At 42.6% G+C, this 18233-nt stretch overlaps 1 protein-coding gene across 3 annotated transcripts; it reads left to right on the forward strand.

The window, feature by feature from the left end:
- The first annotated feature begins 89 nt into the window (after positions 1–89).
- On the forward strand, positions 90–4105 carry tada3l (transcriptional adaptor 3-like). 3 transcript variants are annotated; one of them, XM_083971477.1, is made up of 9 exons: positions 90–248; positions 606–857; positions 1020–1267; positions 1354–1459; positions 1589–1724; positions 1815–1918; positions 2065–2171; positions 3347–3538; positions 3633–4105. In XM_083971477.1, the coding sequence occupies exons 2-9, from the start codon at positions 648–650 to the stop codon at positions 3823–3825; spliced, it is 1296 nt and encodes a 431-aa protein (XP_083827603.1). In that variant the 5' UTR covers positions 90–248; positions 606–647; the 3' UTR covers positions 3826–4105. The 3 variants fall into 3 exon arrangements, with proteins under 3 accessions (XP_083827603.1, XP_083827604.1, XP_083827605.1); XM_083971478.1 differs by having other exon boundaries at positions 609–857; XM_083971479.1 differs by lacking the exon at positions 90–248 and adding an exon at positions 280–389.
- The last annotated feature ends 14128 nt before the right edge of the window (positions 4106–18233 follow it).

Consider the following 18233-nt stretch of genomic DNA (forward strand, 5'->3'; position numbering starts at 1 on the left):
AACAATATGGTCTGCTCCGATGATACTACTCTAGATCAAGCTAATTATGTACACGTCTCTTCACGTTTGTTTCACTAGATCGTACATGAAAAAATAAATATTGTTTATTTTTTGTTACGGTGGTTCATTTTAATTGCGTTATTAGAATTATAACTGTGTCGAAAATTGGCCACAGTTTTATTTGACTATATTTCTGACCCCTCTGCCGCTAATATGGTTTTTTCCATCATGGACGCCATTCACTGACGGTATATATCGTCGCTCTTAAACATTCATAGATGTAGATTTATACATTAAGTTTGTACCATTTAGCACTTGTAATCGTAGAGTAACATGTTGTTAAAGGTTTATTTGCAAAATGATGAAATATTAGCGGCCGATATTAACATGTAAGCGTCATTTGGGCAGTTTGGGCCCCGCGCGCGCCGCCTTGTGTTTAGCAAACCAGCGCGCGCGTGTGTGTTTGGGTGCGTGTTTGTGTGTTTGAGTGTGTAGCTACTTAATGTGTGTATGTGATAGACAGATATGCACTAACAGTGCGAGAGAGGAAGAACCGCCGCAGTGTGTCTCATCATGTTATTAACCACAGTGTCATCCACCTCCAGCAGTTCATCCGGGTACTGCCAGGTCTCTTCTCTCACAGCATCATGAGTGAGCTGAAGGACTGCCCTCCACTGAAATACTATGACTTCAAGCCCGTCGAGCATGTCAAAGTGTGCCCCCGCTACACGGCGGTGCTGGGCCGCTCAGAGGATGATGGGATCGGTATCGAGGAGCTGGACACGCTGCAGCTGGAGCTGGAGACACTCCTGTCCTCGGCCAGTCGCCGCCTGCGGGCCCTGGAGGAGCAGCGCCAGGTAAGGGGAATGATGGGAATAATCCCACGCATGTTGTTTACAGGTGTGGTCCCACAGGACCATCAGATTGTCAGCCCCAGCTGGGTTTCAGATGTGCTACTCTATGTTGTTCACTCCATGCCTGGTGCTGTTTGGTGAGTCTAAACTCTGCTTGTGTTTCAGATCCTCACAGACTGGCAGGACAAGAAGGGAGATAAGCGTTTTCTGAAGTTGGGGAAGGACCCAGACCCTGCCGCCACGCCACGCCACAAACAAAAGAAACAGAAGTTGGATGGCAAAGGCGGTCACGGGCCAGGTCCTGGTCCTGGCAGACCCAAATCCAAAAACCTGCAGCCTAAAGTCCAGGAGTATGAATTTACAGACGATGCCCAAGACATTCCCCGCACTCCTAAGAATGATGCCCCAAACAGGTCAGCATCAGCTGCTCTTCATTACATCTCTCACCTCTGTTTATATTTTCCTCACTTTTTTAAATTTAAATGTTTTATATTTTCAGATTCTGGGCATCAGTGGAGCCGTATTGTGCCGATATCACAAATGAAGAGATACGATTGCTAGAGGAGCTTCTGAAGCCACCAGAGGATGAAGCTGAGTATTTCAAGGTACGACAAAAAACTCTCTGACCTTCTTCTAATGTCATACACGTCTTTACTCAGTGTTGTGATCAAAGTCAAAGTTTGTGTGTTAAATGTGTGTTGAGCTTTGGTGCTGTCTGTCTGGGTTAACTGCAGATTCCAGCACTGGGGAAACACTACTCACAGCGATGGGCTCAGGAGGATCTGCTGGAGGAGCAGAGGGAGGGAGCTCGAGCCAATGACAAGAAGAAGAGCCTCATGGGAGGACCGCTGTCTGAACTGGATGCAAAAGGTGAGGGAAGACTACGGCCTCTGCCTTCATATCAGACTGTATTTACTACGCGTCAACACTCATTTCTGTGTGTAACTACTGTTTAACTAGATGTCGACTCGCTGCTGAAGAAGTCAGAGTCCCAACATGAATCTCCAGAGGACGGATGTCCCTTTGGTCCTCTCACACAGCGTCTGCTCCAGGCTCTTGTAGAGGTCTGACTCATTATTTCGTGCATAGAGCATAAACACCAATAAAGATTTCATTAATGTATAGTGGATAACTGAAACGTGAGTATATTCCTGTTCTTAATTATTGTAAAATCACTGAGATATGTGTATTTTTTCCTGTTTACTTTCAGGAGAACATTATATCCCCCATGGAGGATTCTCCTATACCAGAAATTTCAGGGAGGGATGCTAACGATGGCGCAGGGACGTCTCCTCGAAGCCAAGGAAAAGCTTTTAGGTATTTATGTTGCAACCTGCTGCATTTTCTCACACAGAGTCCAATGTTGAAGAGTGTTTTTCTGTTTTATGAGTTTCTTGCTTTTATGATGTGCAATGATTGTAAGTGTGTATGCTAGAATACCCCTGCGATTGCAGTTTGCAATTTCTTTGTATTTTAATGCAGTGACAGTAAAGGCCTCTTATTAACGTCTGACATGGGACAGTAAACCTATGCACAGCCTATGATGGAGCCATTCATTGCAGACTGCTTAAATGGTTTTATACCAGGTCATTTTCATTCAAAACACTCTTATAAACATATACAAATGTATTCACTGCAGAGTTATTTGTATGTACATATGTATACAGTGGCATGCAAAAGTTTGGGCATCCCTGGTCAAAATTTCTGTTAATGTGAACAGTTCAGCAAGTGGAAGATGAAATGATTTCCAAAAGCCACAAAGTTACAGGTGACACATTCCCTTTACATGTTAAACAATGTCATTTTTTTTTTTTTTTTTTTTTACATTTTTATCTTTAACATTTTCGAAATGACAGAAAAGGAAAAGGGCCTGCAGCAAAGGTTTGGGCCCCCTGCATGGTTGGTACCTAGTAGCACCTGTGTAAATAGTAAATAGCTTGTCTGATGCCTTGGTCAAAGTTATCTGAGAGCTCAAGTCTCCTGGGTTTCCCATTCTTTTGCAGGCTGCTGCTTTCCATTTTTCACTCTCACATTGTAAAAAACAAAAATAATACGCTGATATTGCTTAAAATATTGCAAAAGAGTGTTTGATGTTTAACTTTATGCCTTTTGGAGATAATTTAATCTTACATTTGCTGAACTGTTCACATTAACAGAAATGTTGACCAGGGGAGCCCAAACTTTTGTATGCCACTATATAAGTTGGGATGTTTGTCTGTGCATATATGTGTTATTATACATGTACATATGTGAATGCATGTATATTTCTTTGCTCAACATATGGAAGGTGGAATGATGAAATGTAAGAATTTAGTTGGTACAATTTGGTTCTGATCCTTATTTATCTAGAAATTGATTTTTCCCTCACTGAGGTTTCCTGTCCACAGCATTGCTTCTTAGTTTAAATTTTTGTATTATATTTGTATTTTCTTTTCTACCTATTTATGCCACACATTGCAAATCTTTTTTTTGTCTTTCTGTCCCTCCTCCAGCGTTCCTCACACACGTTCCCTGGAGGCACGGATCAAAGAGGAGCTGGTGGCTCAGGGGCTGCTCGACTCTGAGGAGCGACCTGGACCAGGAGGAGACTCTGAGGACGAGGTCCTGGCAGAGCTGCAGAAGAGACAAGCAGAGCTGAAAGCCCTGAGCGCTCACAACAGAGCTCGCAAGCAGGAGCTGCTCAGGTGAGCACCTTGGCCAACAATGGATACATTCAGTAAATTGTCTTGCCTGTCATCAACTGTCCACCTGAACTTGTAATTTCTTTCTTTCTCACAGGTTGGCGAAAGAGGAGATGCGCAAGCAGGAGCTGAGGCAGAGGGTCAGGGTGTCCGACAATGAGGTCATGGAGGGATTTCGGCGAATCATGGCAGCGCGGCAGAAGAAACGCACTCCGACCAAGAAGGAGAAGGACCAGGCCTGGAAAGCGCTGAAGGAGAGGGAGAGCATCCTCAAGCTACTGGACGGATAGAAGAGGCAACGGTATGTGTGTCTGGTTTTTACCCAGACTACATGCTGGAAGCAGTTCCCCCCCTACATACTAGGACAGCTGTGGCAGCTGTTCGATGATCAGTGAACAGCTGTGCCTGTGATGAATGATACAGTTTACTGCAGGTGTACATGATTGGAATAGGGACATCTCTGTTGTAGTTTTTATGTCATGTACAGCAGAAAGAGAAACACTTGTTATGCATCAGAGACTTTTTCTCCTTTTGTTGATTTTTTTTTCTTTGTCGGTGGAATTTTTTTAATGTTGCTTTTTATTTTGTTTACCATTGTAATGTTGCGAAAACAGTTCATATGAATGTTTGAATAAATCATTACCACGTAAACATGGCCTATGTGTGTCTATGAAACACATAAACACATTAGACATTGTATGTATATACTGAACATGTGATGGTGAAAGGATGCTGCAGTGTCTTCTTTAGTCCTGATAATGAGCAGCCACCGGCAAACATCTGGTTACCAGCATCAGAGACTGAAGATCTAAAAGTCTGTTGATAAGAATTCAAAAGTTAACACTGGTGGATCAATACTGACTCCTTATGTTGCAATATTTTCTTTACCACCGCTGTGCACTGGCAGGAAGACATTTTCACCTCATTTACTACTTACTCATTGACAGAAACATACACAATATGAACACCATGATTTGTCTTCATATTTATACTCATATTTGACTTTGATTTAATAAAAACCAAAGACTCTGTCTTTTCCCAGGAAGACAACAGACAACAGAGGCATCACAGGAACTATTGCAATCCAAAAGATGAAGATATCCATCTACAGAGGTGTAGCACCTGGACACTTTTCACATTTCACATAAGGGTCATAGAAAAGTGGTCATTCTTTTCTTTTCTTCCCTCACTGCAATGCTTATTTACATTTAAACCGTATGGAAAATATAACCAAACACCATAAGATATTTAGCCTCTAACTCACTGTCGGCCGTGCTGTGTTGCTGCACAACTTTTATGGGTAACACTTTATAATAAGTACACACTTAAGCATTAGTTAAGCATTAAATACTGAATTTATCATTTATAACACATGGATACTCATTAGTAGGTAGTTTATAAACACAGTTAAAAATGTTTTACTCACAATCGATAAGCACTAACTGTATTTATAAACTACATACTAATGAGTATTCACGTGTTATAAATGAAGAATTCAGTATTTATTAATGCTTAACTAATGCTTAATAGTGTGTACTTATTACAAAGTGTGACCCTTTTATGACGCTTTTTAATTATCTTCATTGATTATTTGGCCTCATTACGTTCACTTTCCCTTTCTGAGAAAACCTCTCAGGTAAAGATGGTCTCACGCTGTGCAAAGCGCTCCTATGAACAGAGGCACCACTAGGTGGCAGTCATCCTCTTTTGACTGACCAGGCCAACAGTATTTACATAGCCAAGGGCCTGTGGGTGATAACTGCCTGAACAGAGTGTGTGTCAGTGTGGTGTGTGTCCTGTCTTCATTTGAAGATGTGCTCACTGATGTTGATCCCAGGATGAAGCAGGAGACTGTTTGTCTCACAGCGTGCAGCTGTGTGCGAGAGGTCGCCCAGTTCATCCTGTGGAGCGACAGATCAGCGCAGAGGGACGACACAACAATCAGACACACAGTGCTCCCTCGCCACACCATCACATGGTCAAAGCAGCCACCACCGCACCATGGGATGTAGAATATGGATCGAGACATACCGAGGAGTGAGGAGACCTGTCCTTATTGATTTTAGTATAAATAAATAAATAAATATATATAGCCTACCTACAGTATATAATTTGATGAGGTAAATCATAAGTCTTTTTACAAACTGATCCACACAGGCCAGATGCTGGATGTCAGTAACTCATAACAGACATCTGGTATAAATACATGACAAAACAGTAAAGGTAACATAACACTTTACCAAGGTTCTTTTATATGTATTATAATTTCTAAAATACTTAATGTCATTCAGGTGTTGTGTTAGTGATACTGATCTTTTCCTTATCAATAAATAACAAAGGTTTATCAGAGCTTGACAAAACAGTGCAGCATGAGACTATAGAGATGTTTAGACAGGACACAGACTACAGCGGCTGAACTACACCTCATCAGCTTTCTTGTTTATATTCTGAGCAGGCAGAAGTCGAGGTTTTGTCAGAGGCAGAACACAAAGGATATCTACTCATTTTATATTCAAGCAGGTTAGTATTTTGGATCACTTTTGTGGCCATTCAGCAGTCCAACAAAAGGAAAGGCCAGTGTCCTCTACGCAAATTCATAATGCCATCATGCCCCTGTGTATGAAAGCTTTTAATAACATACAGACCCATTGAATCGCCCTCGCAGGTGAATGGAGGCTGAATAGATAGCTGTGGCGGCCCCTCGAGGCTGGGCGTATCACACAGGGCTTTTGTTGCATTTGTTGTCAATAGGCCTAAACTGAAGGGCAGGTGGGTTTTGTGTTGATACACTGCTGATACATGCTCAATGATGCTCATCCGCTGTTTGCACATCTCATATTGAGCTGTTTTTTAAAGGCCAGCCAGACTCCTTTTGACAGCCCAGGTGGTGCGTCCCTGAGGGAGCTGTGTGAGGCTCTAACAGCTCCCCGCGGTCACGTAGCTCTCTCCTCTCCCCATGTGAAATTCAGCTTCGTGGTGAGCTTCTTCACTCCTCACTGTCATGGCCTGTAAACCTTTACGGCTGTTTGAAGAAGAGGGCTCTCAGCTGGAGGGTCTGGGTAAATAATTTGAACTTAAGTACTCCGGCACAAGACGAGAAGCAGCAACATGTCGGGAAGACTTTTCTCTATATCTACTCAAGGCAGTCATGAGAAGAAATCAATGTGTAAATGTAGTGCTAATGTGTGGGTCGACCCCCCACACGCACACACACGCACACACTTTGCTACTATCACCCCAGATCTCCTGTCAGTGGGGGCTACTTTGTCCAAATGGCTCTTTGTTTTGCCAGTTTGTAATGTTTCTTTCTCCAGCCGGGGCTCTCCTCCTACTCCACCTCCGTCCCTGCGTTCCTGAGCTTGAACTGAGCGAGGACAGAGAGAGGCTGACACACACACATACACACACACACATACACGCACACACACACACGGGGTGGAGGGGAGACACACATAGGGGTAAAGGGATTTTACATAAATCTGTTGATCCTTTGTCCTAATGCTATGTCAGCTTTCATGCTGAATTGAAATAGTGTATGTGACAGAGATACAGACAGAGGTTGAGACAGCTGCTGAGGCCGGCTGGTCCACTGACAAGAGCCTCTGTCCAGCCAGGCTACGCCTCGGCTCTTCTCCTGCACAGAGAACTATTGTCTTCGGTGCTGCTTCCACTATTCTGATGTCATGGTTTGTCCTTCCCCGGCGGCTGCTGTTGCTGTTGTGGTGGTAAAACTTTGACAGACCTTTTAGCCTGAAGTCAGAGCACAGTCGACTGTAAGGATGAATGTTGAGATAGTCCCAAGTAGGAGCCTAGGCTGCATACATACAACACACCTTTTTGGCCACTCCTTTTTTGCCCCGGTCCTGTTTTGAATCTCATTTGCCTCTCATTTGCATGGCAGTTGATGCCTTTCTTGTGTGACTCCTGGATTTGGCAGCTCAAATGCAAATCAAATGTTTTTGGCTCACTCAGCTGCACTCTTCACCTTGCTGGCTTGTGCTTCCCTCATCTTGGGTCTCCTTCCCAGTCTGTCACGAATGCAAGTTATTTGTACAGGGTATAAGTGCGGTCACAGACAAGCCATTTGCTTAGTGTATTAGAGACCCAGACAGACACAGGATTGTCTTTACATTGTAAAGGCATTAGCCATGCTAGTGGCCACTGCAGACTGAAATAAACATGCATATGGATGGATTAGCTTTACCTTGGCTGCAGAGACATTCATGTTCTCCAGATAATGACACCAACGTATAATGAGAAGGGCGGCAATACTGGCTTCTAGTCAAACATCCCAACAACTATTGGATAGGTTGCTATAGAAACTGGGCCAAGTATTCATGGTGCCTAGAGGATGAACCCTAATTAATTTCGATGAAACTGACATTTTCCTATGATGTGTCCATGAAGTTGACCTTTGTGAATTTTTTACCACATTATATCAGAAAATGTACCTCTCCCTCCGCCACATTTATCTGACAGCTGTAGTTAGGAGTTGCTTTTCGGATTAAGATCATATGATAAGAATAATACACGACACTGTTTGAAATTAAACCAGTGGCTTCCCACATATCTAGCTTGTGAGTCACCCCTGACAGAAAGCAGTGTCTGTTAGCAGGAGATGTTTTTCTTCTCAACAGGTTTTTGTGCAGAAAAACAAAATTATCCAACACTTCGCTACAAAGAAAAGATTCAGCCTAAAGGCAGAACCAATATAATTAGGCCTATGCCACACTTGGAGTAGATTTATATGATAATATTTCATTTAGTTTTTTTTTTTTTTTTTTTTTTTAATTTATGTGTAGATTCTGGATGATTACTCCACCACTGGATCTCTGGTTTCATGAGAAATAAGATGGATTCAGATAACATTTTGTACAAACATTCAAGGTTCCCAGACCACAAGTCATGTGATCACCTGACGTTTTGTCTTGTACCACTAAGAATTTGTTTTTGAAAAATGAAAATGAAAATGAAATGACTCACTTTCCCTTCAGCCTCTCTTGTACTTTGTGCTCAGTACTAATCAGAAAAATATACTGTAGGATGTCAAAACACTAAACTAATATGCTCAAAATGAATGAATGAATGAATGAATGAATGAAGACTTTATTTCAAACATGTGAGTAATATTTAACACATTTAAAGCACTTTAGTCTATACAACTTTGCATGTCTGAAAAGGAAGAAGCATTAGCGTATTTAGTCTTACCCCTTCTCACTTAGTAGTTCTATTTGTTTAGCCTACTTCCTGTGATGAAAACAATGAAAATGACACATGCTATAACTATTCAGCATGATAGCATTGGCCACTGTGGATATGTTAGCATACTGATATTAGCTCAAATCCACACAGGACTGTCCAGAGCCACTAAATGTTGGTCTCAATATAGTGGATGAGAATGAAAGTGATTATGTTCATGATATTTGAAGGAAATGAGACACTGACAACTGATAACATCTGGTGAAAACAGAATGAAGTCAGACTGAAGATGAGTGGAGGTCTGACAACTGTTACACCCAGAACAAGACAAGTCACTTTAATGTGCCATTAATATTCAAAAGCCCATGTTTGCTTAAGGTTTTATGAGTCTTTATTTACCACCCATCCCCCATCTGAAGCTAATATGTACCAGAGCCTTTTTCTCTTTTTCACCTCTGCCTCAGTGGCAAAATCTGCTAAGTGCTGACACAATGCCATTAGTGTTTGACTACGCTTTGTTAGAATCACCAGGCAATAACTAAGATAAGAGACACATAGATAGGTGGATAAGAGGGTGCCATGCTAGAGCGCTGTTTGTCATTGGCAGGAACGCTGCAGGACAGCAGAGGTCAAAGCTATTGAGAAATATGCCTCACTTTGGAGATAAGGCCAGATACCAGAGGTATGTAGAGGAGACCCACGAGAGGACTATGTATGGACATATGCACAGATTTCCACATGGTAACAATGTTTGTCACCTCAGCGTCAACATATAGTGGGTAAACTGGAGCAGGAGGTACTGGACGAGACCCAGCCGGCGGTTCTGAGACATCACAGGGCCGCTAGTCTCCTCCCCGTGTGGCTAGATGGATAACATGTCCCTTTCAGGACTTCCTCTGAGACAGAGGATGGTGGGGAAGAGAGAGAGGACATCACCGACACTGTGGATAATAGTCATTGAGGAGCAAAGGAGACACAATGAAAAAACACTTCTCTCACCCACCCACCACTTCGCTGTCATCCTTCCTCCGTCCTCTTTCCAACTCTCGTTCGTTTTCTCTGCTCTGTTATTATCACCCAGATCATTATCAGGCTCACTCTCCCTCGCTGCGATGGAGAGGAGGGCTGACCGCCCACATGGCTTTGGTGAGAGATTTCTAACAGCAGCAGCACAGGAGGAGGGGAAAGGGAGAAAAAACGAAGACAAGAGGCCCAATAAAGTCCATCTAAATATAGAGGCAGCAGGGCCTTTTTCCCCTTGTCCTTATAAAGAGCTGCTGGTGAATCCGGGTGGACTATCCTCCTTTCTGCACTGAGAGCTTATTACTCCCTCCAGGATCAGGAACATAACTGTTGGCGCATGGAAACACACACACACACACACACATACACACAGGACTACGTTGTTTTATGAGAGACAGAGGACAAGGAGCTTAGTGGAGTTTTTTTCCACGTGGGGCCAAATCATGTTTGGTTGGAACATACTAAAATAGGAGAAGTTTGAGGAAACCTCCAAAAAGAAATGAGTGAAGTGAAGTTGGAGGGGGGTTCCTGCCTCTCAAGATTAGAGATGGAGATTAATTCATGGCCAAAAAAATCTCAGAGGATGGATTATATGTTTGAATATAATATAAACACAGCATCCATCCTCTGTCCAAAAGATGCCCCTGTTTGGCTCTCACTCAGTCTAACTACTTGAATGTTATTTGCGTGCTGTACTGTCACTATGCTCTATGATACTCTAAACTTGGATCTGTCTGAAAGAAGTTATTCGTTATACAAAGTTGGATGATTGTGATTCCACTCTCATGTCTTCCAAAAATCAAATTGCAGCTAGCAGATAGGTTACCTCAACCTAGTGTCTAATGTACTTACTATATATCAGTAGCAAAAAGTGCAACAAGCTAGATAGATAGATAGATAGATAGATAGATAGATAGATAGATAGATAGATAGATAGATAGATAGATAGATAGATAGATAGATAGATAGATAGATAGATAGATAGATAGATAGATAGATAGATAGATAGATAGATAGATCGATCGATCGATCGATCGATCGATCGATAGATCGACAAGTATTGCACAAACTATGTTATGTAAATGATGACTGTGGAGGTCACCAGTCATCATCTCAAATCAATTTTGACTTTGTAAACAATATCCCTGCAACACTATGAAAGAGGTTATTTGAATTTTGCAACAAATTTTTTAACCAAGCAGAGTTCGGTGGTCAAAGGTCAAAGTTTGTGGTGAATACACAAAACACAAGTTGAAACAAATTTGAGTGGTGGCAACATAAAACCAGATTTTAACCACACTAATTTACTATATAACTTTTAAAAAAAAGAGTAGGTATCACATGTAAATAAGTGAGACAGAGCCAGGTGACCTGTTTCCCCCATGTCTCTGGTCTTTGTGCTCGGACAGGGCAACCAGCTGCCGACTGTACCTTCATATTTATCTTACAGATATGATTCCAGATTACTAATGCTGCAATTGCATTTAAATTAAATAACTTTGCTGCTTTACTTGAAGTTGTGTCTCCTGGCTGCACTAAAGTGAAACTATCTAACATGAGCAACATACAGGTGACCTCTTCACTCACGCCCCTCCCCTCTGGAGAATAAACAAAAATCCAAACAGCTGCATCATCAATGTAAGTGACTAATGTGATTTACCCCCATGTCCTACAGACTGTTGCTGTCCATCTGAAGCGCAGTTATCAGCGATGGCCTGTTTTCTGCTGTTGTGTGTGTGTGTGTGACACCAGCAGCTGCTTTCCAGCCCCTACCTTTCACTAAATAACTATCTAGGTGATACACAGGTCATGTGCTCTTTAACACAGACCACAGATAGATATAGTATGTGTGTCAAGAGGAGATGCAGAAGCAGGTCAGTAGCTGTTGCTCCGAGAGCCAAACAAGAGGTCATTTTCACAGCTGTCCTCGTACGCCAGCGGTGACAGCGAAAGTTCAGAGTTCAGGCGTAGGAAAAACGGTTCAACTGTGTGTATCTGACATCCTCTTTTACACCTGTTGCTCACCGTTGCTTGTGGTGTGCTGTGTGTATGTGTGTGTGTGTGTCGTCACACTGAGACAGTTGTGGAAACACACACATGCAGTGCACACGTACAGACTAGTGATTTCATTGTGGCTTGTCTGAGCTGTGATTGTGCTCCAAAGGCAAAAGAAAAACCTGAATAACATCACACACATTATACAGACTCGCACTCTGAACGTCAGCACTTGTTACATAAGAGCCTCTCTCTCTTCGACACAGACAATTGCACAGCGCAGTCTGACAGAGTCAATGTCAAACTTAGCATGAGATAGAAAATGGGTGTAATTTGTGCATGACCACTCAGTTGCTATGCGTACAGATGAAGTGGATTGATCTGTGTGTGTGTGTGTGTGTGTGTGTGTGTGTGTGTGTGTGTGTGTGTGTGTGTGTGTGTATTTGTGTGTGTCTGAGAGAGGTTGTGTGAGAGATTGTGTCAATTTGTGGTTGTGAAAGCCCCACTGAGAGAGGAAGCTCAGCTGTCAGTAGTTGTCAGCCGCTGGGCCTCTTTCTCTCCCTCTCCCTCTCTCTCTCTCTTTCTCTCCCTCTCTCTCTCTATTTCTCTTTGCTGATCCTGTCATAGTTAACCTCACTCGCCCTCCCCCCTCCTTCTCTTTTCTGCCCCCCAACAGGGGTTGGCTGTGAGGTGGAGGTGGAGGCACTGCTCGTTAGTCGAAGCATGGTGGCCAGAGATAAGGAAATGTGGCACACATAAAGAGACACACACACACACATACACACAGACACACTTCTGGGCTGAACATATGAACATACGACACACATGCACACACAAATGCGTCAACAACATGTTGGCTAAAGATCAAGGCACGGTCTGTTGTGATGTTTAGAGCCGGTCATGGCTTCTCTTCTCTATATAATAAACAAGGGTTTAACCTCTCACCGCCTCTCTTGTATACTCACACTCTACCCACCGCTCCGTCTCACCCCGCGCAGGGTGTTACACATGCTACATTAGTTGCTCACATGCAGAATGACACAGAACAAGCAGTCTCTCTCTCTGTAAAAAAAAAAAAAAAAGCTTGGGGGTGAAATAATTTTCTGTGTGTGCATGCTGCTGACACTGCCAGACTGGTGTGGTGTGGTGTGAAGTGGACATGAGTGGAGGATGTGAACCTGGAGGCGTCTGTGGCGCCTCAACTCTGCCCTGCCGGGATGGGATGGGGGTTGTTGGTGATGATGAGGGGGCATTAGGGGATGTCTGAGCTGGTGATTACAACAGGAGAGAAACTCAGATCATGTTACATGAAGTGGAGGCTTAAACGATTGGAGGGAAAGATGGAGAGAACCACAACCCACACATTCACAGATACCTCATCGTTCGTTTGTTGTCGGACACTTTATCACTTCATCTTTCTCAGAGTGGAACCTGTCCCAGCTGTCGTGTCGCTGTGTCTGCGTTTTTCTGTCTGGCCAAGTCATTAATCCCCCTTTCACTCCCAATCACTGATAGAGTTAACCACATATATCAGTTCTTGGTGCCACTATCTCCTCTGGCTCATCTCATTATCACCAGCCTCAGTGGAAGTGTCAGAAAGAGCCGGAGGTGTGAGACTGGCATGTAGGGCCGTATGGGATAGGATGCAGGCCTGTTTTTGGATAAGCAACTCCTATTTCTGCGAGAGCCATGAGAACTCAGACCAGCGATCCACAAATATCTCAGTTTTTAATCAGGCCCACGCTCCACAGTCCTGGTTGTACACTGTCCAAGTTACTTTCCAGTAACATTTTTATTGACCTACAAAAGTTACCAAGCTCATCGCAACACAAAATCCCCAAAGTATAATAAAACATACCATAATTCTGGAAGAACAACAGCGTTCAGATCAATATTTACTGATTGATTAATCTTTAGAGGGTTTTTTTTTTTTGCTGTAGGGGAGTGAATGGTGGGCAAGAAGTGAGTGCAGATATTATCTCTTCGTTGTGTGAAAACCTCTTAAAGGGACTCTTGGAGAATAGATTTATTCACTTACAAATGAAAAGTTGAATAAATAAGAAACCGAATGTATCTTATTGAATTCAATGTAGACAAAGTATTTGCCACCACTCCTCCTTTTTTTCTGGTTCAACCAGTAACTGATAACAGCTAATGTTACCTAATGTTAGCACCATGTATATAAACAAGCAGAAATATCCTGGACACAGACACTGGCATCTTACACTAGATAAGATGACCAATGGCGTTGCCCCTCATATGCCTATAACAAATCAGTCACAGCTGTCAATCATGATGTCACAGTGTCTTTTTCTTATCATAAAAATGCTTTAACATACATCAGTGTGGTAAGAACTGACACTGACACCACCAACCACTTTTGGGAGACATTTATTTGGCGTGTACTTGGGTGCACTAACATGAAGGGGTGGCGTTTACCACAGGGGGCACTTGAGATGTTTTGGCTTCACTTTTGGGGAGCTGCCATGATGTCGCCATTTAAATAAACAGTAAATGGTTATAACAAATCAGACCGTGTTGAATTTAACAACATGTCAGTGTTTAGTTTGAGCCCATGAGTCCAACCAAAGTTCCTACTGTTCACTTTAGAAACCATTAGGACAACTTTATTTTCCCCGCTTGCCCATGTTTTTCTCATTAACAGCCTGAATAACTGACTAGACCACAATTTAACAGGGACAAAGGGACATGTTTATGTAGGTGAAACAAATATGTTGTTTTCAGACTGCAGCGTGGCTAGTCTTTCTGGCTGAACTGGCTGAATTCCTTGTTACTCTGAATGATCAGGTTGCTCAGCTTTGCGAGAACTTACTGGCAGCTTAACACTCATCTGAACTGCTTTTAATCCATATTTCCTCATTACTCTTCTCCCTTTGTCCAGGGTTGTAACAAAAGGCGTTGCTATTTGGTGATTTTTATTTCACTCCTATGTTTCCATTTCATTTCTACTGTAATTTTGGTCAAATTTAAACCTTCAATAAATCATCAATGAAAGCAATACCATCTATTGCACCATTCCCCTACTGTGTGGCGGCAACAAAAGCTTGTATTACCCTCAACCAGAGCAGCGCTCTTCACAGATATCCCATCTGTATGGAAATTTGGTATTAATGACTCTATTATTACTATTAATGACTGTTGCTCTGAGCTGCTGTTCCCCTTGCTTACAGTTAATCCTGTCTGTCCTACTTCCCATAGCTCAGAGAGTGTAATACACAAACAACGTTAATACACCAAATATGAACACATTTGTATGCAACAGTGTTTTTAAACAGGTATTCGTGACCCCCCCTTCAACTTACATTTACCACTGACTATCCTATTTACACCCATTTATCCTTTTACACTCCCCCTGCCACCACGTACTGACTGTCTCAGACCTGTCCATGTTTTCTATAGATATTGGTGCAGAAAAAGGCCACAGGAGAGAGTGTGCGATGGGTTTCTGCATGGGGTCTGGTCGTTTCCTCTGAGAGCCTGGGTAAATATAACTTGAATCAGTGGCCTATCTGAAGCCACAGCGCTGACACTCCCCAGGCCCAGATAGACCATGTGGATCAGGAGTCTGTCATGCCAAACAGACACATGCAGGAGAATAGAGAGATAGGGCCAGTCAGGCATAAAAAAAAGGATTCATCAAATGAGGGAACATTTGCGTGAAATAATACTAATGCCTGATCACAGGCCATGACAAAATAATGAGCACATAAACTCACTATTTGCAATTTTCTATATAGCATTAACTTCAAAATGGGGCTTCCCCGAGTGCTCACAAATGTCATATATCATTTGAGTTGATAAATGAAATGGCATTACTCCTTTGTATAGATGCAATTAATCATGCTGTCACAAATGCTAACATTACACACACAGTGAGCATCCAGGCGAAACAGCAAGTCAAAACAAAACTGTACCACAACACCCTTACTTAGTAGTGTTGCATTTTCACTTAAGCCTTAAATGATCACTTTTACTAATGTTGCTTAGTAGCACAGTGTTTGTATGTTAGCATATAGAAACAATTTTCATTATTATTGTTATTATCTCTTGTCTCAATCAAAATAAGAAGTAACTTAATCTTTTCTTTTTGTTATACATTAAGCTAATCATTTAAATTATGTTTCTCATCACGAACTTGATGATGCAAGTCAAATACATTTTTACATGATGCTAAATGAGGCCAACTTCAAGGTATCCTATAGCTGTCAGTGCCAGTTGAGCAAGGTTTCTTTGCCTGGTTGCAATTAAAAGTCAGGCTGAGGTCTGATAAGGTGAGTCTGTTTTTATGCCACTTCTGTGGAATCCCTTGACGTCAGAGTTGTACAACAGGGTGAGAAGTGTGCTAGGAGTGAGATTTGACTGAGTCTACTTTGTATGTACGTGTGAAAGTGAAAGAGAGGGAGAGACAGAGCGAGAGAGGGAGAGAGAGAGAGAGCGAGAGCGAGAGGGGCCTTATGATGACTCAGCACAACAGGGTCTGCTGGGCCTGTATGACCTCGTTCATCAAGCTGACACCCGGCTCTGTTTTTGCTCCTTTCTGGTGTGATTCACAGGGAGAAAAGCAAGAAGGAGAAAAGGATGGAGAGAAAACGAAGGGATGTTAGACACATGGGGAAGAAGGGAGGGAGAAAGAAAGACACAGTGGGATGTGAGGAGAAACAGCACCACAGGCACTGAAGTGAGGAAGAAAGGGAGAGATATTGGGTGGGGGTGTGGGGCGCATAACAAGCAGAAAAGTTGAGTAAATAAATGTGCAAGGGAGATCACAAACTGTGAAGAGGGAGATAGTGAAAGATAAACATGGCAAAGTGAAGGGAACAGACGGACCAGAGCTGTAACAACCAGTAAACACAGCAGAGGCACAGACATCAATTCAGTTGAACGCAAAGTGTGTTTAAAAATCTGTGACGCGATTCGGCTATAAAAACTGCAATTGTTCTTTATGTTGTCATCTCCTGCGGTCTCTCTGAAGACACTGCATGGTTTTCATCAAGTTTCCTCACTTGTTTGCTATAAAGTCACGTGACATCCCTCAACACAGCTCCAGCTCTGCTGTCATCACTGAAAAACAATGGGACTTTTTCATACACCATTAAAAAAAACAAAAATTTACTGGATCTAAGAAAAGGGAAGTGTCAATTTTATTGATCACATCCAGTTCTCTCCTCGCTGGAAAGTCTGGGGGGAAAAAAACGTCATCTGGGGGGTTTTGGTTAGAGACTCAGATCCTTTTTACACTATAATTATAGCACATACAAGCAGGATTTCCAAACATGGGGAAACTTCATCAAAAAGGCTTAGTGTGACTCCTTCACAATTTACTGAGCCAAGTTGTCTGTCTGAGACGACACACAAACTCTGTTGACGTTTGTCTCTTCAGGAGCTGCGGTCCAAACTGATTCCTTAATAACTATTGGCTATAGACTGCTGTGGAGTTTGATAAGGACATATAAGTCTGTCTAACACATTTGTTTATGATTAAATACCTACAGAGCTAATGACATTCCTATCCACTTCGGTTATGTGTAGTGCTAATTGTTGGGACCACAGAGGGTGATAATGATTATTATAATGAAACCTTCTGAGCACAAGCATAGCATAGTCAGTGTTAGTGTCATTTCATGTTATCACGTTGATGTTAGTATTTAGCTTACAGCCCTGCTATGGATACATGTATAACCTCACAGAGCTGCTGGTTTTGTCCTACTGTCTTGATCTTAATTTAACCCTTTGATAAACACATGGTTTGCAAAAAAAAACTCCACAGCTATAAGGGATCAGAATGGAAACCGACAGGTAACAGGGCAGGATGTTTGTGTGATTAAGTGAGGCATGTCATGAGTAAATAAGGTCTGAAAGGATTTCCATCAAAACAAAGCACCACTGAGGCCTCTACTGAAATGAAGGCCAAGCTGTAAATCATGGCTGGGTTGATAAATGACACCCAGGGTAGGAGCAGAAAAGATAATGGATGTGTTTGTGTTCTAACAACCTTGCCTGTGTTTTGTTGTCTGGGCCTAAGTGGGGTTTAGAAGTGACACATCTTCAAAAGAAGCTGATGTAAGCACAAACATGTAGAGACGCTGCTGGGAAACAGAGCAAGCTGAGCTTGTTTGGCAGAGTGAAAAAAAAAAGGTTACTTGCTGCTCGGGGTAATGGGGCTTCAAACCGCTTTTCAGAGAGAGAGACAGAGAGCGCAAACGCAAGTGTGTTGGCCGAGGGAACACCCAGCAACCCTGGCAGGTGGTGGTGCTGTGGATTGATAAAAGTCCGGGCCCCCTGTAGTACAGGATCTACCAGCACACACTGCCGTGATAACAAGTGCGTACACACACACACACACACTTTTAAGTGAACTTTCTCACCCCGCAGGCTTTTCACAGTATCATCTCAGCAGGCTCTGCATTTCAGTGTCGCTATGAGCACAATGACATTGCAATAACACACACACACACAACTG

This window comes from Trachurus trachurus (assembly GCF_905171665.1).
Source record: "Trachurus trachurus genome assembly, chromosome: 5".
NCBI classification, from domain to species: Eukaryota; Metazoa; Chordata; class Actinopteri; order Carangiformes; family Carangidae; genus Trachurus; species Trachurus trachurus.

What these genes read in the sequence shown, in the direction of transcription:
- tada3l (XM_083971477.1), top strand. Translation starts at nt 648, where the DNA reads ATGAGTGAGCTGAAGGACTGCCCTCCACTGAAATACTATGACTTCAAG. An exon ending in AAGAATGATGCCCCAAACAG is followed by an intron (nt 1,268 to 1,353) that starts GTCAGCATCAGC and finishes TTATATTTTCAG; the next exon opens with ATTCTGGGCATCAGTGGAGC. An exon ending in CGCAAGCAGGAGCTGCTCAG is followed by an intron (nt 3,539 to 3,632) that starts GTGAGCACCTTG and finishes TCTTTCTCACAG; the next exon opens with GTTGGCGAAAGAGGAGATGC.